Source organism: Heterodontus francisci, chromosome 48 (assembly GCF_036365525.1).
Source record: "Heterodontus francisci isolate sHetFra1 chromosome 48, sHetFra1.hap1, whole genome shotgun sequence".
Classification (NCBI taxonomy): domain Eukaryota; kingdom Metazoa; phylum Chordata; class Chondrichthyes; order Heterodontiformes; family Heterodontidae; genus Heterodontus; species Heterodontus francisci.
This window is the reverse complement of record NC_090418.1, coordinates 6,177,004-6,203,915: the sequence shown is the minus strand read 5'-3', so window position 1 is coordinate 6,203,915 and position 26,912 is coordinate 6,177,004. Positions and strand designations below refer to the sequence as shown.

The following is a 26,912-nucleotide window of genomic DNA, read 5'->3' as shown; positions in this document are numbered from 1 at the left end:
TTGTCGGCGATGCCTACGTCCTGTGAAAGGGTAAAAAGAAAACCCTATTGGTTGTGTCGAGATGGGGCTGTTGGGAGGTTACAATTGTCCAATTCCTGATGGTTAGGGGAAGGGCAGTTGGGAGGGTGTGACTGTCCAGTCAGTGGTCATGTAGGGGATGTGATGAATCAAACTGTTGAGGTTCTTTCTATCTATTGTAGAGCGGTTGATTGCAGAGTAGGAGGAGACCTCCAGGGGGGTGGTTAATCACCAAATTGGAAGAAGTTAGCCCTAAAACTTCTGCTTTTAAGAATATTTGTCATTGTAGATGTGAAGAGCCAAGATCCGTACTGCAAGAAGTCATCAAAATTGAAAAGATGAGAGGGAAAGACCAGACAAAATATGAAGCAGTGACTAGGTGACGGCAAACACGAGTTGTAGATGGTAGGGGGAGAAGGAGGCAGAGGGAGGGGAGCAGTTCCACAGTATCTATTGACATCCTGAGAAAATGAGGAGGAATTTCTTCAGTCAGAGAGTGGTGAAATGTTGGGAATTCTCTATATTCAAGACTAAGGGATATGGGGACAGTGCGGGAAGGTGGTATTGAGGGAGAAGATCATCCAAGGTCTGAGTGAATGGGTTAGCAGGCTCGAAGGGGCCGAATGGCCCACTCCCGCTCCTATTTCTTATGGAGGAATGAATTTGGGTTGGCCATGGTGTGAGGAATTTTGATTTTGGCACGAGGAGGAGACGGCATAATTTATTATTATTGTCACTGTTTTCCACTCTCTTGTCTGAGATATTCAGGTCTTTCATTTTCTTTGTTGCTAGGAAGGAATCTGTGTGCAAACATTATGCCAAAATCTTTAAGATGAAGGAGTTTTTGAATGTGAGTAGCACACCTGATTATTCGACCTGCCGCCCCCCTATTCCCAGAAGTTATTGTAAGGAGCACTGGGCATAGCAAAGGTTGGGACTTAGAGGACAGCAAGGCCACCGAGAACAGAGCTGGGGGATTATGCGTGTGCAGACAATGGGCTATTGACGCACAGAGGTGGGAGAATAGGGCATTGGGAGGTGAGAGCTGGGGAGAGGTGGGAGGTGGGAGGGGGTGGGGAAGGACGAGTTGGGAGGGAACGGGAAATGGCGAAAGGAGGGGTGAGAGAACGAGAGATGTGAGTTGAGGGAAGGAATTTGGGGAAGGAGGGGTGCGGAGAGTTTAGAGATGGTGGAGATGGGGATGGAGAGGGGGACATGGGGGAAAGAGAGATGGAGAGGTGCGGGGAGTTGAGAGGTGGGGAAGGAGAGGTGGGAGACGAAAAGATAGGAGATAAAGGAGAGAGAGCTCGGTCAAAAACCTGAGGTTGGAGACATTTCCAGTGGGCCAGGAGACTGGAAGCTAGCCTATCGAGGTCAGTGACAGGCGTGAACTCTGTGTCTCTGTGAGATGTCTTGGAAGAGAGAAAACCAGATTAGAGCTTGGTGAATGAGTGAGAGATGGTGGATGTGTGTTCAGGAGATTATTATTATAATATATAATGATGGGCCGAAGAGCCTGTTTCTGTGTTGTCTCACTCTATAACTCTGTGCACCAGTGTGTTTCTCCATTGGAGTCTCCAACATATCTAACAGCCCCTAATTTCGAAGTGATTTGAAGGTGTCTGATGGATGAGTCTGTAACAAATTTGGCTTCATTCACGCAAACCTCTTCCCTTCTCTTTACGCCTCTTCAGCCTAAAGACTACATTGAGAAGAACTGGATGGAGGAAACCTACTCTGGGGGATGTTATTCAAGTTCATTTGGTCCAGGGGTCCTCACGTCCTTTGGAGAGTGAGTTTTAGCCAAGCCAAGATCTTGCTTTCTGCATTTCCAACCGTCTTCATCCCTAAAATACACTCTGATTTCTTCGAATCGTCTTCTGTTTTCTTAACTGCTGGTCGCAAGAGAGAATTAAACAAATGCTGAAGTAGAGAGAGTGTGCACACTCAATCCATGATTGTCCAATGCAGAAGATCCACTCAATTGTTGATGATCCAGGGTGAAGGATCTGCCTATCTGCCATCTCAGGTCTTTTGTCCCTTTCCTCACGATCAGTTTTTATTTTATGAGACATATGAAACTTGCATTTATATGGCACTTTTAACATAGTAAAGCATCGCAAGGTGCTACAGATAATCAAACAAAAATTTGACACCGAGACACTTCAGGAGATATTAGGACAGGCAACCAAAGGCTTGGTTAAGAGGTCGGTTTTAAGGAGCGTCTTAAAAGAGGAGAGAGGGAGGCGGAGAGGTTTAGGGAGAGAATTCCAGAGCTTAGGGCTGGAACCACGACCGCCAATGGTGGAGCGATGGATACTGGGGAATACATAAGAGGCCAGAATTGTAGGAGTTCGGAGATCTCAGAGGGTTTTGGAGCTGGAAGAGGCTACAGAGAAAGGGTGTTATTTTATTAAAAGAAAAATGCGTCAAAGATTTAATAACATGTCATATGTTTTCTTTGCCAAAATTCTCAAGAACGTAATTCATTTAGCAGTGAAGGGTTTCCACCATCATTCAATCCCACTGTCTATGTAAGAATCAAATGAGCAGTGTGGTCTATTGTCTGTTGACATTTCATGTTATTCATTGCATTCTATGTGGGCACATCTAACCTTTGCTTTGCAACTCTCCCTAATAGCACATCTAAGGTGTGTTCTCTGTAAGGGAAATCTCTCGCGCAATCTTTGACAGCCCCACACTCCGCCATGTGAAAGCAAACAGTGTGAGGCAGGGTATATTCCCGTTTTAACACACTGTGCCTCTGACTTGCCTCCTTACAAGCCCAACTCCAGAGGCTGGAGCACATAATCTAGGCTGGCACTCCCAGTGCAGTGCTGAGGGAGTGCTGCACTGTCGGAGGTGCCGTCTTTCAGCTGAGACACTAAACCGAGGCCACGTCTGCCCTCCCAGGTGGATGTAAAAGATCCCATGGGCACCGTTTCAAAGAGAGCAAGGGGAGTTCTCCCTGGTGTCCTGGACCAATGTTTACCCCCTCAATCAACATCACCAAGACAGATTATCCTGTCATTATTACATTGCTCTTAGTGGGATCTTGCTGTGCATAAATTGGCTGCCAGGCTTCCTACGGTACAAAATTAGCTGGAAAGCGCTTTGGGATATCCTGAGACTGCAGCAGACGCCATATAAATGCAAGTCTTCCGCTATTTGCCGAATTTTTTTCCCCCTCTTTGGGATTCACACTAATCCCCACCTCAGCCAGGGGTAGACTTTCCACAGGAGAGGGGTTCACCCTCTGTAACCTCGGCAGAAGTTAACCCAACTGCCAGTTACAGTGGGCAACTGGCTAGAAGATCCCACAGACATTCAAGATACCAAAGTCCTCCTGCGAGATTCCGGGATAAATTTCCCTCTTCCTTAGGCCAGGAGTAACACAGCAACACACCACCCATCGTAACTGGGACCATCCTCATGGGGTGCAGTTACTTATTGAGCCACAGGGGGAGCCACACCAACAAAGATCAGCTTTTTATCTTGTTTCAATGTTCAATATTGTATGAACTCTTGAAGGGCTTGCTCTTGTCAGCCTACCCTCAGGTTAAGCTAACGCTCTCCGATTAGTTTTGTGTGTTGCCTGACCCACACCGCTGCCTAATGCTTTGTCGCTCATCCTCTAGGGCCTTACGCCAGCCTGTTGGCAGAATCCATTTTGCAGGGACAGAATTGGCCGATGAGTGGGCTGGTTACATGGATGGTGCAGTGCAGTCGGGCGAGAGGGCAGCTCACGAGGTAAGTGAAACTCTTCGGAGCCATGGATGGAATGAGATTTGTTGGGGGGAGTTATTGGGAAAGTGTATGATTGAGCAGGAGCTGATGGTTTGTGACGATGCGCAACTGTCCAGTCCCTGGTGGCTTTGGGATGATGTGCGACTGTCCAATCCATGGTGGGTTTGGGATGATGTGCGACTGTCCAATCCATGGTGGGTTTGGGATGATGTGCGACTGTCCAATCCATGGTGGGTTTGGGATGATGTGCGACTGTCCAATCCATGGTGGGTTTGGGATGATGTGCGACTGTCCAGTCCCTGGTGGCTTTGGGATGATGTGCGACTGTCCAATCCATGGTGGGTTTGGGATGATGTGCGATTATGGGACTCCTCACTAAGCCTTGAGCAGTAACCTAAGCTGACACTTTGGGGCAGTGCTGAGGGAGTCCTCTGGTTCATCCAGCCTGGCCCCTCTCCTCCACATGTTTCACAATAGTTACACTTCACAGCCCACACAAAACCAGGTGATCTCCTGGGAGAGATGAGAAACCAGATAAATGCCCACACCAATTTGAGGGAAAGTGGATTCTGGGAAATTCCTCCGTGAACCATCTAGGCAATTGAAATTAGTCCAAGAGATCATTCCAGCCCTGAAATGCCTGAAGTACCAACTGAAAAACATAAGAAATAGGAACAAGAGTGGACCCTTCGGCCCCTCGAGCCTGCTCTGGCATTCAATATGATCATGGCTGATATTCTACCTCAACTGCACTTTTCTAACCTATCCCCGTAGCCCTTTATTCACTGAAAGACCAAAAAAACTAGTGATCTCACCTTGCCTATACTCGACAATGGAGCATCCATGAGGTGAGAGATGATGTCTGCTCCAGGTAGCAACAAGCTCTCGCTTGCTGGGTCATTTCAGAGGGCGGTTAAGAGTCAACCACATGGCTGTGGCTCGGGAGTCACATGTAGGCCAGACCAGGTTCGGATGGCAGATTTCCTTCACTGAAGAAACAACTTGTCAAATCTTTTGGCCAGCCTTCGTAACTAAGATGCTCCCAATTACTTGTGTGAATCCCTCACAAGACGGAAGTTCACCAGAAAATAATGTCTCCGTGTTTACAGATATTGTGCGAGCTCGGAAGACTTACCGTGGAGGAAATGCTCCAGCCTGAACCGCTACCTGCTGAGGCTCCGCGCACCCCGACGGAGAGCTCCTGGCTTATGGCGGCGTTGCCCTCCGTTGACACCCTCCTACGTTTCGGTGGGATAACTCTGGCTGCCGGCCTGGCCTGGTTTTTCCGATCAAATCTCTGAAGATGTTGGACCTGGAGGGTGATGAGATGGAACAGTTCGACATGGGAGTCTTCCACATCCAGTTTGAAGTGAAGGACTTTAATTTGGCTCTGGTCTGATCTCATGTCAGTCGCAAGTTCCTTTTTCAAAAAATCTTTAATTCAAACTAAGTTGGGCAATTCTACTAATTTATGAAGTTTTAGTAATTAATGGCAAGCACACAATAAACCAGACTTAATTTTCCAATTGCTTGGGATACTGGTATTTATCAGTTGCATGAGGCAAGAGAGTGCAGGATGATGGATGGCCATGCGGCCCATCTAGGCCATTCCTTCAACAGATCACGTGCAATCTAGGCCATCATGAACTCTATTGAGTCGCCCGTGTTTCTGCATTGTGTCTCGCTCTTCCAAGATGTACACGGGGCAAGACTCCTAAACATTGGGCCTTGAACCCCACGTCATGCATCCCTCCCATCATAAGGTCAGAAGTGGGGATGTTCGCTGATGATTGCACAATGTTCGGCACCATTTGTGACTCCTCAGATACTGAAGCAGTCCGTGTAGAAATGCAACAAGACCTGGACAATATCCAGGCTTGGGCTGATAAGTGGCAAGTAACATTCGTGCCACACAAGTGCCAGGCAATGACCATCTCCAACAAGAGAGAATCCAGCCATCTCCCCTTGACATTCAACGGCATTGCCATCGCTGAATCCCCCACTATCAACATCCTGGAGACTACCATTGACCAGAAACTGAACTCGAGCAGCCATATAAATACCATGACTACAAGAGCAGGTCAGAGGCTAGGAATCCTGTGGCGAATAACTCACCTCCTGACTCCCCAAAGCCTGTCCACCATCTACAAGGCACAAGTCAGGAGTGTGATGGAATACTCTCCACTTGCCTGGATGGGTGCAGCTCCAACACCACTCAGGAGGCTCGACACCATCCAGGACAAAGCAGCCCGCTTGATTGGCACCCCATCTACAAACATTCACTCCCTCCACCACCGACACACAGTGGCAGCAGTGTGTACCATCTACAAGATGCACTGCAGCGACGTGCCAAGGCTCCTTCAACAGCACCTTCCAAACCCACGACCTCGACCACCTTGAAGGACAAGAGCAGCAGATGCATGGGAACACCACCACCTGCAAGCTCCTCTCCAAGTCACACGCATCCTGACTAGGAACTATATCGCCGTTCCTTCACTGTCGCAGGATCAAAATCCTGGAACTCCCTCCCTAACAACACTGTGGGTGTACCGATCCCACATGGACTGCAGCGGTTCAAGAAGGCAGCTCACCACCACCTTCTCAAGGGCAATTGGGGATGGGCAATAAATGCTGGTCTAGCCAGCGATGCCCACATCCCATGAAACAAATAAAAAGAAAAGTTGCTTACTCATTTTTTTCTGTCCTAGAGAACAACATTCCACACATCAGTAGGTTGTGGTGGGTTCATGTCCCGCTCCAGGACTTGAGCACAAAAGTCCAGGCTGATGTTCCCAGTGCAGTACCGAGGGAGTGCTGCACTGTCGGAGGTGCCGTCTTTCAGATGAAACCCCGTCTGCCCTCTCAGGTGGACATTGTGTCGGGGCGATGGGGGATTGCGGGAGCGCAAGTTCTCACTCCGGTGTCCCGGGGCCAGTATTTATCCCTCAATCAACATCACAAAAACAGATTATTTGGTCATTATCACAGTGCTGTTTGTGGGAGCTTGCTGTGCGCAAATGAATGACTGCATTTCCTAAATTACGACAGTGACTTCAAAAAGTACTACGTTGGCTGTGAAGCCTGTTGAACTGTCTGGCGGTCGTAAAAGGCGGAATAGAAATGCAGTCCGTTCTTTCTTTTAGAATGTGACCATTTTTGCCTTTTCTTGTCCTAACTCTCAATTTTGTTCCTCACCAGATCTTTCCCGAAGGGGTTAATTGACATAACATCACCTTGTGTATCTGGGAGCCTTGGTTGATGTTTAGGTAAAAACCTCTGCCCTGTGCACTCAGCCCAGGGCTCGATCCCGTGCCCTGGCCCCCTCTCACTCTACTCTCGAAAGGAATCAAATCGAGTCGAGTGATTCTCGCCATTTAACTTAGACTGTCAGTTCCTGGACTCACCCTTACTGAACTCTTCTGAACTCTCTCCTAAGGGTATACATCTCTTATCATCAGGGCACTAACGTTACACACAAAACTGCAAGATGCTGCTAACAGAGCACCTCGCTTTTTGGGGAAGATAGTCCTCGATGGAGACCATTCAGTCATCATGTCTGTGCTGGCTCCGTGAAAGAGCTATCCAATTAGTCTCACACTCCCTGCTCTTTCCCCATATCCCTGCAGTTTTTTTTTCTTTTCAAATATTTATCCAATTCCCCTTTTGAAAGTTACGACTGAATCTGCTTCCAGTTTTTGAACCCAATGTTGTGTATAGATGTTCTATGTTTGTTGAGGTAGAGGGAGCTTTACTCTGAATCTAAGCCCGGTTTTTTTTTCTTTTCGTGTTGTACCTGTCCTGGGGAGTGTTTACTCTGTATCTAACCCCAAGCTGTACCTGTCCTGGGGAGTGTTTGATGGGGACAGTGTAGAGGGAGCTTTACTCTGTATCTAACCCCAAGCTGTACCTGTCCTGGGAGTGTTTGATGGGGACAGTGTAAAGGGAGCTTTACTCTGTATCTAACCCCAAGCTGTACCTGTCCTGGGGAGTGTTTGATGGGGACAGTGTAGAGGGAGCTTTACTCTGTATCTAACCCCAAGCTGTACCTGTCCTGGGAGTGTTTGATGGGGACAGTGTAGAGGGAGCTTTACTCTGTATCTAACCCCAAGCTGTACCTGTCCTGGGAGTGTTTGATGGGGACAGTATAAAGGGAGCTTTACTCTGTATCTAACCCCAAGCTGTACCTGTCCTGGGAGTGTTTGATGGGGACAGTGTAAAGGGAGCTTTACTCTGTATCTAACCCCGTTTTTTTTTTTCTTTTTCTTTTCTTTATCTAACCCCCGTTTTTTTTCTTATAAGGTGGCCTTTATACCCCAGGCCCCTTTTATATTTTTCACGTCGAGGGGGCCTTTATTCCTCAGGCCCCCTCTATATACATATTTATATATTTAAAATAACTTTATTAAAACCAGATAAATAAACAAAAAACTCAAATTAAAATGCCATTCTCGGCGTCAATGATGCACTCCAGTCCCTGCGGTGCCCACCGGTCGCGGAAGGCCTCAAGCGTACCGTCGGACACCACATGCTCCTTCCCCAGGGACACCCGGGCGCAAACGTAACCGCGGAAGAGCGGCAGGCAATCGGGGAGGATGGACCCCCCAACGGCCCGCAGCCTGGACCTGTGAATTGCCACCTTGGCCAGGCCCAGGAGCAGACCGACGAGGAGATCCTCCTCCACGCCCCTCCGCACCGGGTGCCCAAAGATCAGGAGCGTGGGACTGAAGTGCAGCCAGAATTTGAGGAGCAGCCCCTTCAGATACTCAAAGAGGGGCTGCAACCTCGCACACTCCGTATATATGTGGAACACGGACTCGTCCAGTCCGCAGAAAGTACAGGCGGCCAGGGAGTCCATGAACCTACTTAAAAGCCTATTGCACGGGACTGCTCTGTGCAGCACCCTCCACCCCAGGTCCCCGATGTAAAGGGGGAGGACTCCCGCGTAGAGAGACCTCCATCGCGGTTTGCCCTCGCCGCCAGATGGCAACGCGGACCGCCAGGGCGTGTCCGGCCGGCTGACGAGGGCGAGGAAGTGGAGAGTGTGCAGGAGCAGCCCATACAGGAAACTCCTCCTCGCCGATTAGAATGGCACGGAGGGCATTTCCGAGATTCGGCTCGGGTTGTGCGGGACCGGCTCCCGAGGAGGGTTTCGGGGCCTGGGTCCGATGAGCAGTTCCAGCCGATCGGGGGTCAGCTCGGAATAGATCCCGGTAAAAGACAGGCAACTCCCTCAGAGAGGCGTGGCTAACGGACTCCACCGGGAGCTGCGTGTCGTCTTGAAGGCAGTGACACTGGCGGAAAAAATACGTATCCAGCGCACACCATCTGGGAGGATGCTCGACGTACAGGTATCTCTGCAGGGTCCGAAGACGGAGAGTCGCAGCCTGGGTGTGGACGTACACCAGCGACTGGCCGCCCTCCTCAATCGGGAGACTCAGGACCGCGGCAGAGACCCAGTGTTTCCTCCTGCCCCAGAAGAAATCGACGAGTTTCTTCTGGATCTTGGTGGCGAATGCAGGGGGCGGGACCAAAGTGACCAACCGGTACCATAGCATGGAGGCCACCAGTTGGTTTATGACCAGCGCTCGGCCCTTGTAGGAAAGCACTCCCAGCGCCCCAGCCGAGCGGTGACTTTCGCCTCCAACTCCTGCCAGTTTGCCGGACAGGCTTCCTCAGCGGGGCTAAGGTGAACTCCCAGATAGAGGAGGTGCGTGTTGCTCCACGCAAAAGGTATCAACTCCTCCAGATCCTACCAAGGTAAATGGTCAGTTAACTTTGTAAATGTTTCTAGATTTATTTATTCCGGATGTCCGGAACATTTCTCCCAATTGATCCTTCGGAGGACGTGGCAGAAAAGGTCTGCTGGCAGTCGCGCATCCTCCGCATGTCAACGGGATCTGTGACCACGAGGAGCTCGTCGTCAGCGTAAGCCGAGAGGACGACCCGTGTGGCCGGCTCGCGCAGAGCTAATCCCGCCAACCTCCTGCGAAGCAGGCACAGGAAGGGCTCCACGTAACTAACCCCGTGCTGTACCTGTCCAGGGAGTGCTGATACTGTCTCTGGTCTCATAAACAATCGACTGTCCTTGCCAACTCACTTTATAATAACTGACATTGACAAAACATTAAACATACAAAATTTTAATTAAACGAATACAACCTGCCTTTAATTGTGCAGAGTTTAGGTTCGAAGATGGAGGTCAGAGGAAAAGAGAGAGGTAAAGTAGAATTTTGGCCCCCTGTATTCTTTTCCTGAGAAACCGAGGTAAAAGGTGAAGGGTCATAGTGCAGCTCATCACTGGAGAAAGGACAGGGCGAATATGGAGGCTTGGGTTTGATAAGTGAAGCCACAACAGTTGAAGCAAACTTAAATCAAACCAGTAAGCATGGTGACGTGGCCCTCTGGGGAAACTAGCTTGTTCTGAACAGGGCGCTTGTCAGGAAATTTTTACGCCAACTTGACACTGGTTGAATTGTTTATCAATTAATTCGCAACAGTCCAAGTGGAAAACCCCATTTGTGAAGGTGAAAGGCTTGTTTGTGGTGTATGTTCATGGCTGCATTTCTTTATTGTTCTTGCAAGAATGAATGAAGTGAAAATTGCGATGGAGATTTGCACTGTTTGAGATTTACACAAGAATGCTTTTGTTACAAGCAGTCATGTCATTATAGCATACAGTTTCAAGCTGTTCAGGGAGGGGTCGAGTACAGAGCCACAGAAGGGGAAACCCCCGGGGGACGAGCGTTTGCAGTTTTGAAAACCTCGAGAGAGCGTCAAGTCGAGCGACTTAAGATAACAAATCCAGGAAAGGAAATTACAGTTCTTCGACAGCCGGAAGGTTGTTAAGGAAGTGTCGGCACGTCCCCTGTTATTCCCAGAAATGGGAACTCTTGGCCACCTGTTTATCAGGACGTCAGGATGAAGTTGGACGAGGAATGTTTCATTGTCAGGGCAGGTGCAGCAGGAGATTAAAAGGAATGAGGAAGAAAGCTAAGAGGAACAGCAATTTCAGGAGCCTTAATGTAAGAGAAGAGAGGGAGGAGAGAAGCAAGTCCGTGCCAACAGGGTGAGATTTTAATCTGGAGAAATGAACTGACCTCCATAAGAACCGAGAGTAGATTGTATGAGGGGAAAACCTCTTTGAAAGTGATTCAACAATTTGCAACTTATCTAAACCAGTGGACATTCATCAATGAATCCTTCATCGTCACTGGGACAAAATCCTGGAACTCCCTTCAGCACACAGACTGCAGTAGCTCAAGAAGAAGGTTCAGCTAGGAACGGGATTCCTTGCCATCGATGTCCACATCCTTAAGAAGGCTTAATAGTCATTGAGAAAAGAACAAACAGCGGACGTCAACCGGTGCGATGCGACCTCGGCCTTCAAGGAAGTGTTAAAACGCTGTGCAGCTCTTCAACCAATCACTCGGCTGAGAAGATAGAAGTCCCAAAGGGCCACAAAGGTGCAATCACGGGGAGGAGGGGTCGCGGTGCTGTCGACAGACCGAAACGCGCGGAGATTTGGATTGACCTTTCAACTCAGCTAAGGTCAGAAGTCAAGAGGTGACTCTCCACCCCCCCCCCCCCGTCTGCCCTGTGCTGGGCGCTGAGCAAGACTTTGCAGATCTGTTAGCAAGCTATTATTGGCACAATTTCATCACCGTTAGAAGCAGGTTGGCTCACGGCAGCCTCCCGGGTTGGCCTTTTATTTAAGGGCCATCATTTCAATCTCTTTTCCATCTTTGCAGGTGCCATCTTGGTGTTTGCGCCCTGAAAGGGAAGGCCAAGATTTTAAAAGATTCATTTTTCTTCCTCTGCCCGTCATGTGCTGCTGCTGGTATTAACAGGGGGTTCCCCAGGGGAGTGTGTCAGTATTAACAGGGGGTTCCCCAGGGGAGTGTGTCAATATTTACAGGGGTTCCCCGGGACTGTGTCAGGATTCACAGGGGGTCCATGGGAGTGTGTCAGTATTTACAGGGGGTCCCCGGGGAGTGTGTCAGTATTTACAGGGGGTCCCCAGGAGTGTGTCAGTATTTACAGGGGGTTCCCGGGGAGTGTGTCAGTATTTACAGGGGGTTCCCGGGGAGTGTGTCAGTATTTACAGGGGGGTCCCAGGGGAGCGTGTCAGTATTTACAGGGGTTCCCCGGGGAGTGTGTCAGTATTTACAGGGGGTTCCCGGGGAGTGTGTCAGTATTTACAGGGGGGTCCCAGGGGAGCGTGTCAGTATTTACAGGGGGCCCCCGGGAGTGTGTCAGTATTTACAGGGGGGTCCCGGGGAGTGTGTCAGTATTTACAGGGAGGTCCCCGGGAGTGTGTCAGTATTTACAGGGAGGTCCCTGGGAGTTAGTCAGTATTTACAGGGGGTCCCTGGGGAGTGTCTCAGTATTTGCAGGGAATTCCCGGGTTGTGTGTCAGTATTTACAGGGGGTCCCAGGGGAGTGTGTCAGTATTTGCAGGGAATTCCCGGGTTGTGTGTCAGTATTTACAGGGGGTCCCAGGGGAGTGTGTCAGTATTTGCAGGGAGTTCCCGAGTTGTGTGTCAGTATTTACAGGGAGTTCCCGGGTTGTGTGTCAGTATTTACAGGGGGTCCCTGGGGAGTGTGTCAGTATTTGCAGGAGGTCCCAGGGGAGTGTGTCAGTATTTACAGGGAGTCCCCGGGGTGTGTGTCAGTATTTATAGCGTGGTCCCTGGGGAGTGTGTCAGTATTTACAGGGGGTTCCCGGCAGTGTGTCAGTATTTACAGGGGGGTCCCAGGGGAGTGTGTCAGTATTTACAGGGAGAGCAAGAGTGGAGAGGGGGAGAGAGACAGATGGAGAGAAGAAGAGGGGTAGTGAGAAAGAGATACAGATTATGCAGAGAGAAGGCTTAGACAGACAGAGGGAGAGAGGGAGAAGGAGAGCCGTAGGGAGAGGGTATCGGTTTGGAGTAGCTGAGTCTCAGTTTGTGTCCTGGTGCGACCTAGTGCCCCTGTGGGCCGACTGTACGTTTGCCGCTGAGACCCTTCGTATAATGATACACCACTTGCCTCTCTTTCTCTGAATGAAGTAGCAGGTTACACCCACAAGGATCGCCACACTTAGTCCCAGCACAGTCGGCATTACAACACTGCTGTGTGTTTCCATGGCAGCGATCTCTCCATCTTTCAGGGCGTCTCTCAAGCATTCCTGGCTCGTTTGCTTTGGGTCTGTTTTCCCCTGCGGTTCGGAGATTCCAGGGTCGCAGTCACCCGTCACATGATGCATCGTCGTGACAAAGTCAGTTTCTGTGCTTTCTGTAACTGTATGACATAAAATATTCATCAAAGAATGTAGAGCAGAGAAACAGGCCATTCGGCCCATCTGCTCCGTGCTGGTGTTTATGCTCCACACGAGCCTCCTCCCACACCCTCTTCATCTCACTCTATCAGCATATCCTTCTATTCCTTTCTCCCTCATGTTTATCCAGCTTCCCCTTAAATGTATCGACACTATTCACCTCAACCACTCCCTGTGGGAGCGAGTTCCACATTCTCACCAGTCACTGGGGAAAGAAGTTTCTCCTGAATTCCCAATTGGATTTATTAGTGACTGTCTTATATTGATGACCCCCTACAAGTGGAAACATCTTCTCTACATCTACCCTATCAAATGCTTCCATACTCTTAAAGACCTCTATCAGGTCACCCCTCAGTCTTTGACTAGGGAAATGAGCTCCAGCTGCTTGCTGCAGCAAGACCTGGTCAATATCCAGGCTTGGGCTGATAAATGGCAAGTAACATTCGTGCCACACAAGTGCCAGGCAATGACCATCTCCAACAAGAGAGAATCTAACCATCTCCCCTTGACATTCAACGGCATTACCATCGCTGAATCCCCCACTATCAACATCCTCGGAGCTACCATTGACCAGAAACTGAACTGGAGAAGCCATATAAATACAGTGGCTACAAAAGCAGGTCAGAGGCTAGGAATCCTGAGGCGAGTAACTCACCTCATGACTCCCCAAAGCCTGTCCACCATCTACAAGGCACAAGTCAGGAGTGTGATGGAATACTCTCCACTTGCCTGGATGGGTGCAGCTCCAACAACACTCAAGAAGCTCGACACCATCCAGCAGCCCACTTGATTGGTACCACACCCACCACCTTAAATATTCACTCCCTTCACTACTGACGCACAGTGGCAGCAGTGTGTACCATCTACAAGATGCACAGCAGCAACGCACCAAGGCTCCTCAGACAGCACCTTCCAAACCCGCAACCTCTACCAACTAGAAGGACAAGGGCAGCAAATACATGGGAACACCACCACCTGCAAGTTCCCCTCCAAGTCACACACCATCCTGACTTGGAACGATATCGCCGTTCCTTCACTGTCGCTGGGTCAAAATCCTGGAAATCCCTTCCCAACAGCACTGTGGGTGTACCTACCCCACATGGACTGCAGCAGTTCAAGAAGGCAGCTCACCACCACCTTCTCAAGGGCAATTGGGGATGGGCAATAAATGCTGGCCTGGCCAGCGACGCCCACATCCCATGAATGAATTTCAAAAAAAGAAATTTCTGCTATCGGCTTCGTAAAACCTTGTTTTGTTTTGTGTCTTCTCCGGTTCCCCACATTCTTTTTTGTATAACGGCGACCAAGACTATGTCAGGGTGTTTCAGTTGAGGGAGGCCTGGTGTTGAGCACAAAAGTATGCTGAACATTTGTAAACCTCTGGTTCAACCACAACTAGAGGATTACACCCAGTTCTGGTCACCACACTTTAGGAAGGATGTGAGGGCCGTTGAGAGGGTGCGGAGTAGATTTACCAGAACGGTTCCAGGGATGGGGGGGTTTTCGTTACAAGGTTAGGGTGGAGAAGCTGGTGGTTGTTCTCCTTGGAGCAAAGGAGATTGTGGGGAGATTTGATAAAGATTACGACAAGTTTAGATAAGGTAGACAAAGAAAAGCTGTTCCCATTAGCTGATGGGGCAAGGGGGACACAGATTTAAGGTTTTGGACAATATATACAGGGGGAATGTGAGGAAGAAGTTTTTCACACAGTGAGTGGTAATGACCTGGAACTCGCTGTCTACAAGGAAGCGGAGACGATCAATGATTTCAAAAGGAAATGCGGGTGTACCCACCCCACATGGACTGCAGCGGTTCAAGAAGGCGGCTCACCGCCATCTTCTCAAGGGCAATTAGGGATGGGCAATATATGCTGTCCGAGCCAGCGACGCCCACATCCATGAATGAATAAAAGAAAATTGGATGGATATTTGATTGAATTGGCCTCCAGCACATTCTCAGGCAGTGCATTCCAGATCCTAACCACTCGCTGTGCAAAAAAGGTTTTTCTCCTGTCGCCTTTGGTTCTTTTGTCAAACGCCTTCAATCGGTGTCCTCTGGTTCTCAACCCTTCTGCCAACGGGAACAGTTTCTCCCTTTCTACCCTGTCTAGGCCCAGCAGCTCGGAGGCTCCCAAGATGGGCCTGTTGGGTGAAGAGCCCACCAGGGGCACCCTTGAGAGGCTGTGTGAACCACTGCGCTGAACAGTTGCTGCTCAGCTGCTCCGTCCTGCAGCCAGGCACTCGTAACCCTCTGCTTGCCCTTGGACCTGCACCTGGGGTGAATCTTGGACCTTCTGTGTCCAGTTGTGCACTTGGATTGGGCAGGGCAGGAGTCGAAGGATCCTCTGTTGAACGAATGGCATGTGTGGCAGCTTCCTTGGCCAGGTGGGTCCCTTCTGTTGATCTGGAACCTCCGTCCGATGCTGAACCCACCCTCTTTTCAACTGAAGGAGCATTTCTCTGCGGGCTCTTCTTCCTCGGCTTGCACTTAACTGCAAAATAAGACGTTCTGGTATCAGAAATTGTAAATTCTGCTTTGTACAACTGCAAAGAATCTGCCGTGGATTGTGCACGGCAGTGTCTCGTGGTACATTCCCATCCATGCACAATGTCCCAGAGCTTGGCCTAAGGGAGGCAATATCCCAGCACTGCTCCTGTGCCTCATTCGTTACTCATCTTGTCTTCTCTTTCAGTCTTGCCTCAAAGATTATAGAATGATACAGGTCAGTAGGAGGCCATTCAGCCCATCACGTCAGCGCTGGCTCTTTGAAAGAGCTATCCAATTAATCCCCCTCCCCCCTCGTCTCCCCCCCCCCTCCCCCGCGCCTTCCCCCCATTGCCCTGCAAATTGTTCCTTTTCAAATATTTATCCAATTCCCCTTTTGAAAGTGACTATAGAATCTGCTTCCACCGCCCTTTCAGGCAGCGCATTCCCGATCACAGCAACTCACTGCGTTAAAAAAAAAATCTCTTCATCTTCCCCCTCTGGCTATTTTGTCAATTATCTTAAATCTGTGTCCCTCTGGTGACCGACCCTTCTGCCAGTGGAAACAGTTTCTCCCAATTTATTAAAACTCCTTATATTAATTCAATTCAATCATCTGTCGCACCAATGTGCTTTCTTGAATAATAATTTTCTTTAATTCACTGACTGGAGATCTGAATTTATATTTTTTAAAGCAATATTAAAAGGAACAGATAAACTATGTCTTTGCTAGCAGCTTAAGTTGGCCACCTAATTTGCAACACTGTATTCTACAGTGCAAGGCCTATGAGGAGGGAGATGAAATGTCTGCTCATCTCAGCAAGGACCAAGACCCAGGGAGTTTAAGGGAACTACCTGTTCTTTTTTTTTTTAGCAAAAAGAAATACACTGCTAACTACTATGTTTGAATCACTGAGTGACTGACATATGACAAGTTTTAAGCTGGTGTTTTCTCTGGAGCAGCAGGGAGAAGTATCTGGACTCTGACACAAGCTGACCCAAGTGAAGGGTCCCTCCTCTCTCTCGCTTTCTCTCTCTCTTTCAGCTTGCAAGCTTCAAATCCTGCCTGTTGACTGACCACCTTTGCATACTCCCGCGACAATCAGCAACCCCTTTGGAGGAAATCATTCACATCGCTGTCTCCAAGTGAACCATTGAATCAGTCATCTATCTCTTCAAACTAAAAGCTTCAGGACTACAGAATTCAGCTAGAAGCCAGCTTAAAACTTGTCATATGTCAGTCACTCACAAAACTCCACCAAACTCCACAGACTATATATCTTTTTTTTCTATGGACTTTAACTCGACCAATCTACCCTTCCCCACTCTGTAACCTATTTGTGTGTGAACCTCCAATGTGTGTGTGTGCGTGTGAAAGTTGGCACGTAGTTTATTATTGTAATTAATTCGGTTCTTGTTATGATCATGTCAAGTCGGTAATCTACTGAATTGGCCATATATTCTCTTTAAGAAAGAATTAAACTTGTTGTGGTCAAACAAGGAGAGGGAAAAAAGTGAAGCTCTTCGAGCCCTCCTCACCTGACCGTAACACTCCCCATACCCTTCGCTGCTGAAATGATCCCGAGAGATTGAACGGTGGCAAATAGAGTAGGGGCTTTTTCTATTCCCTGTGAAAGGGAAAAAGAAAGACTTGCATTTCTATAGCGCCTTTCATGACCTCAGCACATCCCAAAGCGCTTTACAGCCAATGAAGCACTCGTGAGGTGTAGCTACTGTTGTAATGTAGGAAACACAGCAAGATCTCACAAACAGCAAGGTGATAATGCCCAGATCATCTGTTTTTCGTGATGTTGGTTAAAGGATAAATATTGGCCCAGGACATCAGGGAGAACTCCCCCTGCAAAATAACGTCATAGGTAATTTTACAGAGAGGACAGACTAGCACTTCAACGTCTCACTGTGTCAACTGAAAGACAGCACCTCCCAACCATGCAGCATCCCCTCAGTACTGTCCTGGGAGTGTCAGCATAGATTTTGTGTCTCACTCTCTGGAATGGGACTTGAACCCACAACCTTCAGACTCGGAAGGCAAGATTTCGACGCACCAAGCTAGAGCCAACACTTGCCCAGCTGATCTTCGTACCCTTTTCATCTGAAAGGAGTTCATCTGGGGCGGCACAGTGGTGCAGTGGTTAGCACTGCAGCCTCACAGCTCCAGGGACCCGGGTTCGATTCTGGGTACTGCCTGTGTGGAGTTTGCAAGTTCTCCCTGTGTCTGCGTGGGTTTTCTCCGGGTGCTCCGGTTTCCTCCCACAAGCCAAAAGACTTGCAGGTTGATAGGTAAATTGGCCATTATAAATTGTCACTAGTATAGGTAGGTGGTAGGGAAATATAGGGACAGGTGGGGATGTTTGGTAGGAATATGGGATTAGTGTAGGATTAGTATAAATGGGTGGTTGATGGTCGGCACAGACTCGGTGGGCCGAAGGGCCTGTTTCAGTGCTGTATCTCTAATCTAATCTAATCTAAAACCCTGCTATCTAGCACTTCATCAGGCCTTCACAAGTTGCATTCGCCATCGGACACTTGTGTCTGGTCATGCACTGGGCCCACACAGCAGGCAATATTATTTAACCCACTCATCCTATGTTCTTCAAGTGTGACCAGAATATAAACCCATTCGGCTGCCATGGTAACATTGTAAATGTGAGTAATAAATTTACCTTGACGGTCAAGAAAGCTTTGGAGTTTCGTCACCCAATCCTCCTTGGGATTGGCGCAGTAGGGCCCTGAATTTTTGTGGAAGAATCTAGATCATTGACAACAAAACAGGTGAAAAATATATAACATATAGGAGCCGGAGTAGGCCATTCGGCCCCTCGATCCAACTTTGCCATTCAATAAGCTCATGGCTGATCTACCTCGACTCCACTTTCCTGCCCTTTCCCCATATCCCTTGAGTCCCCCTGTGTCCAAAAACCTGTCCATCTCTTGAATATACTCAATGACTGAACATCCACAGCTCTCTGGGGTAGAGAACTCCAAAGATTCACAACCCTCTGAGTGAAGACATTTCTCATCTCAGTCCAATATGGCCGACCCCTCATCACCATGACCCCGTGTTCTAGACTCTCCAGCCCAGCAGAAAGCAGCCTCTCAGCATCCACCCTGTCAAGTCCTCTGAGAATTTTCTACATGTCAATGTGATCACTTTTTATTCTTCTAAATTCCAGAGGATATAAGCCTTTTCTACTCAATCCCTCCTCAAAGCCCATCCCTCCCATCTCAGGAGTGCTACAGCATGTCTGGTATGGTTTCAATTTGGAGTATTGTGTCCAGTTCTGGGCACCACCCTTTGAGGAAGCATATGATGGCATTAGAGAGGGTGCAGAAAAGATTCCCGAGAATGGTTGCAGGGATGAGGAACGTCAGTTACGTGGACAGACTGGAGAAGCTGGGGCTGTTCTCCTCCGAGGAGAGAAGGTTGAGAGGAGATTTGATAGAGGTGTTCAAAATCGTGAAGGGTCTGGACAGAGTAGACAGAGAGAAACCGGTCACGTTGGAATCGTCGAGAACCAGAGGACACCGATTTAAAGCAATTGGCACAAGAACCAATCGCAACATGAGGAAAGACATCCTCACGCAGCGAGTGGTTAGGATCTGGAATGCAGAGTCTGAGAGTGCGATGGAGGCAGGTTCAATCGCGGCTTTCAAAAGGGATTTGCTTAAATATCTGAAGAGAAAAGATTTGCAGGGCGATAGGGAAAGGGCGGGGCGGGGGGTGGTGTGGGACTAGCTGAGCTGCTCTTGCAGAGAGCCAGCACGGGCGTGACGGGCCGAATAGCCTCCTTCTGTGCTATAGCACCAATCAATGGAACACCTAATAATCGTAGGTTAGAGTGCCTGCCCATCGTGTACTGTCAGGGTGTGCAACGGTTTGGCAGGTTACTGGTTAAAGTTTTGCTCCCTTTATTGAATTATTTGGCTTGGTTACCTCAAATCTTCAACTGCGGCAGTTCCTTCTCTGAATTTGGACTCCGGTTTGAAGATAATTTCCAAATGGGTTGAATCGGACAGGTTTCCTCTCCATCTGAATAGGAGCTGTGGGTGTATAATGAGATCCAGGCTTGTATTCACTGGAATAAAACGGGCTGAAGGAATGACATGATTGAGTTTTTTTAGGACAAACTTTTTTCAGCTGTTGGACTTGGGGATCTGGGTCGGGTGGGGGCGGTGGGTCGTCACCTTAAAATAAGAGCCAGACCATTCGGGAGAGAAGTTAGGAAACGCCTCTTCGCGTTCTTTTACCAATCACTTTAAATCGGTGTCCTCTGGTCTGCCAGCGGGACCAGTTTCTCTCGATCTACTCTGTCCAGACCCTCATGATTTTGAACACCTCCATCAAATCCCCTCTCGACCTTCTCTTCTCGAAGGAGAACAGCCCTAGCTTCTCCAGTCTATCCTGGTAATTCATCATCCCTGGAACCATTCTCATGAATCCTTTCTGCACCCTCTCTCTAATGCCTTCACATCCTTCCTAAAGTGCGGTGCCCAGAATTGAACGCGATACTCCAACTGAGGCCGAACCAGTGTCTTATAAAAGTTCACCATAACTTCCTTGCTTCTTTGCCTCTATTTATAAAGCCCAGGATCCCATATGCCTTTTTAACCACTTTCTCAACCTGCCCTGCCACCTTCAATGATTTGTGCACATATACCCCCAGGTCCCTCTGTCCCTGCACCCCCTTTAGAACTGTACCCTTTATTCTATATTGCCTTTCCTCATTCTTTCTACCACTTCAATCCTTTCTGCATTAAGTTTCATCTGCCCATGTGTCCACCCATTCCGCCAGCCTGTCTATGCCCTCTTGAAGTTTATCACTATCCTCCTCACACTTCACAATACTTCATAGTTTCGTGTCGTCTGCAGATTTTGTGACTGTGTCCTGTGCAGCGTCCCTAATTGTCTCTTAATCCCATCCATCCTGCCCACTTCAAAGTTTCTTCCCTGGTGACTTATTCTGCAAAGCGTCTCAGATTGGAAAAAATAATTTGTTCCTCCTTCATACTCCCAACGCCCTCATTTTTTTTGTCGGCTGGCACTTGGGCCCCCAATCCCTGGCTTCACTTTGCCTTTGTGCCTCTTTAACAGCCCCTGGAGGACACGTTTTGCTCTGTAGCTGTAATGGATCCCAGCACCGATGATGTACTTTTGCACCACATCGTCGAGGGAACATCAGGAACTGGAGGAGGCCATTCAGCCCCTCGGGTCTGTTCCACCATTCAGCTGGACCACGGCTGATCTGTATCTTAACACCATCTACCCGCCATATACACATACCCAACAAAAATCTATCAATCTCAGCCTTGAAAATTCCAGTTGACTGCCACCCGCTCCACCACTATCACACCGCCAATATCCAGAGCCTTTTGTGGAGGGAGGGGAAGAGTTACAGATTTCCACTCACCTTTGTGTGAAACAGTGTTTCCTGATTGTTGTCCTCAGCTTTAGACCAGACCCCAGTTTTAAGATAATGTCCCCTCATTCTTGCTTCCCCGTGATCTATTTATCCATCTAACATTGGTCTGTCTAATTATCCGCAATACATTAGCAGGTTTACATGCTGGTGATACATCCCCGTGACCACATTTATAATGAAACGTGACTATGTAAACTTCTGAGGTTGGGGTGGAGTGCACGACAGGGGTAGACTCCCAGATGTCCGCGGAGGGTTTTGATGGAGTAAATAAGGAGGGTCCGTCACCAGAGGGACGCAGATTTAAGACAATCGGCAAACGAACCAGAGGGGAATTTGTTTCACGCAGCGAGTTGTTGTGATCTGGAACACGCTGCCTGAAAGGGCGGTGGAAGCAGATTCAACAGTAACTTTCAAAAGGGGAATTGGAGAAATACTTGTAAAGGAAAAATTTACATGGGGACAGAGCGGGGCGGGGGGTTTGGGGACTAATTTGATAGGTAGCACTGATACGATGGGCTGAATGGTCTCCTGTGCTGGGCGATTCTATTTGTCAGGATTCTAGCCTCTAATGTGTTCCTGGCTCTCTGTTATTCCCCAACCCTCTGTGTTATCCTTGTGGCTGTTATTTGACATCTTGTGTAGAGTACAGACACTCGGTGGCCCTGAAAACCCGTTGCTGCAGAGGCGACTGATACTCACAATATGGCCTCTTCGCCACTTCCACACACTGATATCTTGGAGTAGCTTTGGATCAAACAAAACTGTTGCCTGGCAACTTCCTTGTTGTATGCTGGACAGCAGGAAAACGGCCCATTTGCTGCCTTGCCACCAAGGGCTGCTGGAAGGGAGAAGTTGGGCGGAGAAATTATTGGCGTTCCGACCCTGGCCTCGTTTTTTCTTTCTCTCGTGGGCCGTTCTTCCGTTAATCGCGCAACGACAGCCACTGTCTTTAAACTTGGCGACAAGACGGGGAAAGCGCATCCCATTGGCCAGAAATCCGGGCCAGCCGGGAGTCGCCCGCGATCGCGAAAGAAGTGGGGGGGGGGGGGGGGCGGCCCTGCATTGTCGTAGCGCCTGTCACGTCCTCACGATGGCCCACGGGGCCTTCGCGGCCAGTGAAGAGCTTCCTTCCTTTCGAAGCCCCAGTCACTGTTGGAATGCGGGGAAGGCCGGTTTGGGCACAGCGCGATCCCACAAGCAGCAATGCGATAGTGACCACCTCATCTGTCTTTACTGATATCGGTTAAGGGATAAATGTTGGCCCCTGGACACTGAACTCCAACTCCCCACCCCCTCCACCCCCCCACCCCCCCCAAACCCGCTCTTCAACGGGGTTCGACGGCAGACGGGGGCTTCAATTCAACGCCTCACCTGAAAACCGGCCCCTCCGACGTTCTTTGAGGGGAGGGGGGGGTGGCGGGGAAGGTTGCTTGATTGGCAGTTAAGAACCACCCAATCAGGGAAGGATGAGTCTGTTGGCTTTGCGATTGGCCGTATGAAGGCAGGGAAGCTCGCGGGCGGGTGTGTTGGGTGACCAGTGGCAGGAGGGTGAGGTGGGTGGGTCGGGGGTCGGAAGCTAGGAGGTCATGTGATGAAAGCTCTGGGATGTGTCCCTTCAGACACTTGGTGTGCGCGTGTACGTGTGGAAATGGTGTACAGAAGGAGATGTTTAAAGAACCTGGCAGTGAGAATGTCTGGGCAGACGCCAGGCAGAATATTCCCTTCCGAGCCAAAAGCAGAAGTTGGTGTGAAGTTACTTCCTCTTAATGGCACAAAAAACCCTGAGCTCAACGTTTTCTCATGAAAGAAAAAAGACTTGCATTTCTGTCGCGCCTGTCACAAACCCAGGATGTCCCAAAGCACTTCCCAGCCAATGAAGTACTTTTTGGAGTGCACTGTTGCAGTGCAGTAAACATGGCAGCCAATTTGCGCACAGCAGGATCCCATAATCAGCAATGTGATAATGATCAGGTTATCTGTTTTAGTGATGTCGGTTGAGGGTTAGGGCACCCAGGAGAACTCTCCACCACCCCCCCCCCCCCACCCCGCCCCCCCCACTCTTCGGAATAGTGACCGTAGGATCTTTCACATCCACTTGTGAGGGCAGACAGGGCCCTCAGTTCAACATCGCATCCTAAAGAGGGCACCTCCGAGAGTGCAGCTCTCCCTCGGTACTGGCACTGGGAGCGTCAGCCTAGGTTGTGCTCAGGTTTCTGGAGTGGGACCCCCAGCCTTCAGACTCGGAGGCAAGAGTGTGCGACGTACGGAGCCATGGCAGGAATTCTCTACTGGGAAATAACTGCAGCCATTGGCAGCACCAGCCACACCTCGTGATTTTCAACTTCTTTTTTAAAAAAGCACAAACTCCCCCCAATAAAGAGGGAGTCTCCACACCAGGACACAACATTGGGAGTCTCTCCACTGTGAGCCCCTGATACAGAGGGAGTCTCTCCACTGGGAGCCCCTGATACAGAGGATTCTCCCCACTGGGACTCGCTGATACAGAGGAGTCTCTCCGCTGTGAGCCCCTGATAGAGAGGGAGTCTCTCCGCTGTGAGCCCCTGATACAGAGGGAGTCTCTCCACTGGGAGCCCCTGATACAGAGGGAGTCTCTCCACTGGGAGCCCCTGATACAGAGGATTCTCCCCACTGGGACTCGCTGATACAGAGGGAGTCTCTCCGCTGTGAGCCCCTGATACAGAGGGAGTCTCTCCACTGGGAGCCCCTGATACAGAGGGAGTCTCTCCACTGGGAGCCCCTGATACAGAGGATTCTCCCCACTGGGACTCGCTGATACAGAGGGAGTCTCTCCGCTGTGAGCCCCTGATACAGAGGGAGTCTCTCCGCTGTGAGCCCCTGATACAGAGGGAGTCTCTCCACTGGGAGCCCCTGATACAGAGGGAGTCTCTCCACTGGGAGCCCCTGATACAGAGGGAGTCTCTCCACTGGGAGCCCCTGATACAGAGGGAGTCTCTCCACTGGGAGCCCCTGATACAGAGGGAGTCTCTCCACTGGGAGCCCCTGATACAGAGGGAGTCTCTCCACTGGGAGCCCCTGATACAGAGGGAGTCTCTCCACTGGGAGCCCCTGATACAGAGGGAGTCTCTCCACTGGGAGCCCCTGATACAGAGGGAGTCTCTCCACTGGGAGCCCCTGATACAGAGGGAGTCTCTCCACTGGGAGCCCCTGATACAGAGGGAGTCTCTCCACTGGGAGCCCCTGATACAGAGGGAGTCTCTCCACTGGGAGCCCCTGATACAGAGGGAGTCTCTCCACTGGGAGCCCCTGATACAGAGGGAGTCTCTCCACTGGGAGCCCCTGATACAGAGGAGTCTCTCCACTCTGAGCCCCTGATACAGAGGGAGTCTCTCCACTGGGAGCCACTGATACAGAGGGAGTCTCTCCACTGGGAGTCCCTGATAGAGAGGGAGTCTCTCCACTGGGAGCCCCTGATACAGAGGAGTCTCTCCACTGTGAGCCCCTGATAGAGAGGGAGTCTCTCCACTGGGAGTCCCTGATAGAGAGGGAGTCTCTCCACTGGGAGCCCCTGATACAGAGGGAGTCTCTCCACTGGGAGCCCCTGATACAGAGGGAGTCTCTCCACTGTGAGCCCCTGATACAGAGGGAGTCTCTCCACTGTGAGCCCCTGATAGAGAGGGAGTCTCTCCACTGTGAGCCCCTGATAGAGAGGGAGTCTCTCCACTGGGAGCCCCTGATACAGAGGATTCTCCCCACTGTGAGCCCCGATACAGAGGGAGTCTCTCCACTGGGAGCCCCTGATAAGGAGGGAGTCTCTCCACTGGGAGCCGCTGATACAGAGGGAGTCTCTCCACTGGGAGTCCCTGATACAGAGGAGTCTCTGCACTGGGAGCCCCTGATAGAGAGGAGTCTCTCTACTGGGAGCCCCTGATACAGAGGGAGTCTCTCCACTGGGAGCCCCTGATACAGAGAGAGTCTCTCCACTGGGTGCCCCTGATTGAGAGGGAGTCTCTCCACTGGGAGCCCCTGATACAGAGGGAGTCTCTCCACTGGGAGCCCCTGATACAGAGGGAGTCTCTTCACTGGGAGTCCCTGATACAGAGAGAGTCTCTCCACTGGTACTCCCTGATACAGAGGGAGTCTCTCCACTGGTACTCCCTGATACAGAGGGAGTCTCTCCACTGGGAGTCCCTGATACAGAGGGAGTCTCTTCACTGGGAGACCCTGATAGAGAGGGAGTCTCTCCACTGGGAGCCCCTGATAACAGAGGGAGTCTTTCCACTGGGAGCCCCTGATAACAGAGGGAGTCTCTCCAATGGGAGCCCCTGATACAGAGGGAGTCTCTCCACTGGCAGTCCCTGATAGAGAGGGAGTCTCTCCACTGGCAGTCCCTGATAGAGAGGGAGTCTCTCCACTGGCAGTCCCTGATAGAGAGGGAGTCTCTCCACTGGGTGTCCCTGATACAAAGGGAGTCTCTCCACTGGGAGTCCCTGATACAGAGGGAGACTCTTCACTGGGAGTCCCTGATACAGAGGGAGACTCTTCACTGGGAGTCCCTGATACAGAGGGAGTCTCTCCACTGGGAGTCCCTGATACAGAGGGAGTCTCTCCACTGGGAGTCCCTGATACAGAGGGAGTCTCTCCACTGGGAGTCCCTGATACAGAGGGAGTCTCTTCACTGGGAGTCCCTGATAGAGTCTCTCCACTGGGAGCCCCTGATACAGAGGGAGTCTCTCCACTGGGAGCCCCTGATACAGAGGGAGTCTCTCCACTGGGAGCCCCTGATACAGAGGGAGTCTCTCCACTGGGAGTCTCTGATAGAGAGGGAGTCTCTCCACTGGGAGCTCCCGATACAGAGGGAGTCTGTCCACTGACTGGGAGCCCCCGATACAACCCCCATCTTTAAGGGAAGACCCCTGCCTTTAGTCACACTGAGCTGTAGTCAGCGGAGGTCACTTACCCGGGATTGAGACTAGGATGTATAAGAGAACGGCTGCCCCTACTGCCAGCGAGTGGAGCCTCTCCATCCTCCTTCAGCCTGGCATCGTAATGTATCAGAAGCTTGTACTTTATTCAGAGACAGCGGGGAATCTGGAGCAAAAAAAAAAAATCCTCCTCTATAGCTATTGGACTGCCGAAGGAAATATTACCATTTTCGGACTCATAGGCGGAACTCCTTCGTGTAACATAAGCCAATCCTTAATCTGTGCCTTCGTTTCTTAAAGAGACCGTTTATCTGGCGGAAGCTTGACGCAAAATTTGCACAGGGAGAATTGTTTTTTTCCTTCTCGGTGTCTCCTCTCCCCAGTATGTTAGTCCATGGGTCTGCTGTGTTGCTCAGCGAGTAATTTGTGTTGTTTTACTAAAAAGTTGTCTTTTCCAATTAACGTCCAGGTGGATGTGCCTTTAATTCGAGCCACACTGGAATTTTTCGCAGTCTTACTCAGGCTTCTTGTTGGCAGGCAGCCAGAGAGTGACAAGACAAGCAGCTGGAAAGTAGGGGACTATCCACAAATCTCAGGGACTTTTCAGAAAAGTAAAACTGGCCTGGCTGCTGCTGGTCAGCTGACCAGTGAGACAATTGCTCCTGGTCTCTGAGTGCCAGCCTCTCCCCTCAGTCTCAGTCTGGGTGTGAATCACACTCCAGAGACATGAGGAACCTAATCCAGTGCAGTCACCGAGGGAGTGCTGCACTGTCAGAGGTGCCGTCTTTCAGATGAGGCCTTAAACCCAGATCCCGCCACCATTATTCCAAAGGAGAGCTTCCCCATGTGTCCTGGGCCCAATATTTATCCTCCGACCAACTCTTAAAACAGGTGAAATAAAAACAAGAAATGCTGGAATCACTCAGCAGGTCTGGCAGCATCTGTGGAAAGAGAAGCAAAGTTAACGTTTCGGGTCAGTGACCCTTCATCGGAACTGCCGAA

The 26,912-nt window shown here is 50.1% G+C and overlaps 2 protein-coding genes across 5 annotated transcripts in view; one reads left to right on the top strand and one right to left on the bottom strand.

The window, feature by feature from the left end:
• Positions 1-5,291, top strand: part of LOC137357342 (amine oxidase [flavin-containing] B-like) — a 41,377-nt gene extending 36,086 nt beyond the window's left edge. For 2 of the 3 annotated variants that reach the window (XM_068023597.1, XM_068023598.1), the window contains exons 11-15: positions 308-397; positions 811-868; positions 1,713-1,810; positions 3,657-3,768; positions 4,875-5,291. In XM_068023597.1, the coding sequence (XP_067879698.1) occupies positions 308-397; positions 811-868; positions 1,713-1,810; positions 3,657-3,768; positions 4,875-5,066 (550 nt within the window). In that variant the 3' untranslated portion in view covers positions 5,067-5,291. The remainder of the gene's footprint in view (positions 1-307; positions 398-810; positions 869-1,712; positions 1,811-3,656; positions 3,769-4,874) is intronic. The other variant, XM_068023599.1, reaches the window with a different exon arrangement.
• A 4,598-nt stretch (positions 5,292-9,889) lies between these two features.
• LOC137357582 (uncharacterized) lies at positions 9,890-26,112 on the bottom strand. Of its 2 annotated transcripts, none has more exons than XM_068024019.1 (6): positions 25,946-26,112; positions 21,706-21,841; positions 18,250-18,335; positions 15,354-15,572; positions 12,793-13,044; positions 9,890-11,535 (listed from the first exon to the last, which is right to left on the bottom strand). In XM_068024019.1, the coding sequence occupies exons 1-6, from the start codon at positions 26,010-26,012 to the stop codon at positions 11,471-11,473; spliced, it is 825 nt and encodes a 274-aa protein (XP_067880120.1). In that variant the 5' UTR covers positions 26,013-26,112; the 3' UTR covers positions 9,890-11,470. The 2 variants fall into 2 exon arrangements, with proteins under 2 accessions (XP_067880120.1, XP_067880119.1); XM_068024018.1 differs by having other exon boundaries at positions 21,706-21,844; positions 25,946-26,109.
• Positions 26,113-26,912: the final 800 nt, after the last annotated feature.

Bases quoted from the DNA above. Each gene is read 5' to 3' on its own strand.
- LOC137357582 (XM_068024018.1), bottom strand. From the start codon at position 26,012: ATGGAGAGGCTCCACTCGCTGGCAGTAGGGGCAGCCGTTCTCTTATAC. The intron at 15,573-18,249 runs GTAAATTTATTA...CTTATTTTGCAG, and splicing joins AAGCTTTCTTGACCGTCAAG to TTAAGTGCAAGCCGAGGAAG. The intron at 13,045-15,353 runs GTGCAGGTCCAA...TATGTCATACAG, and splicing joins AGGTCCAAGATTCACCCCAG to TTACAGAAAGCACAGAAACT.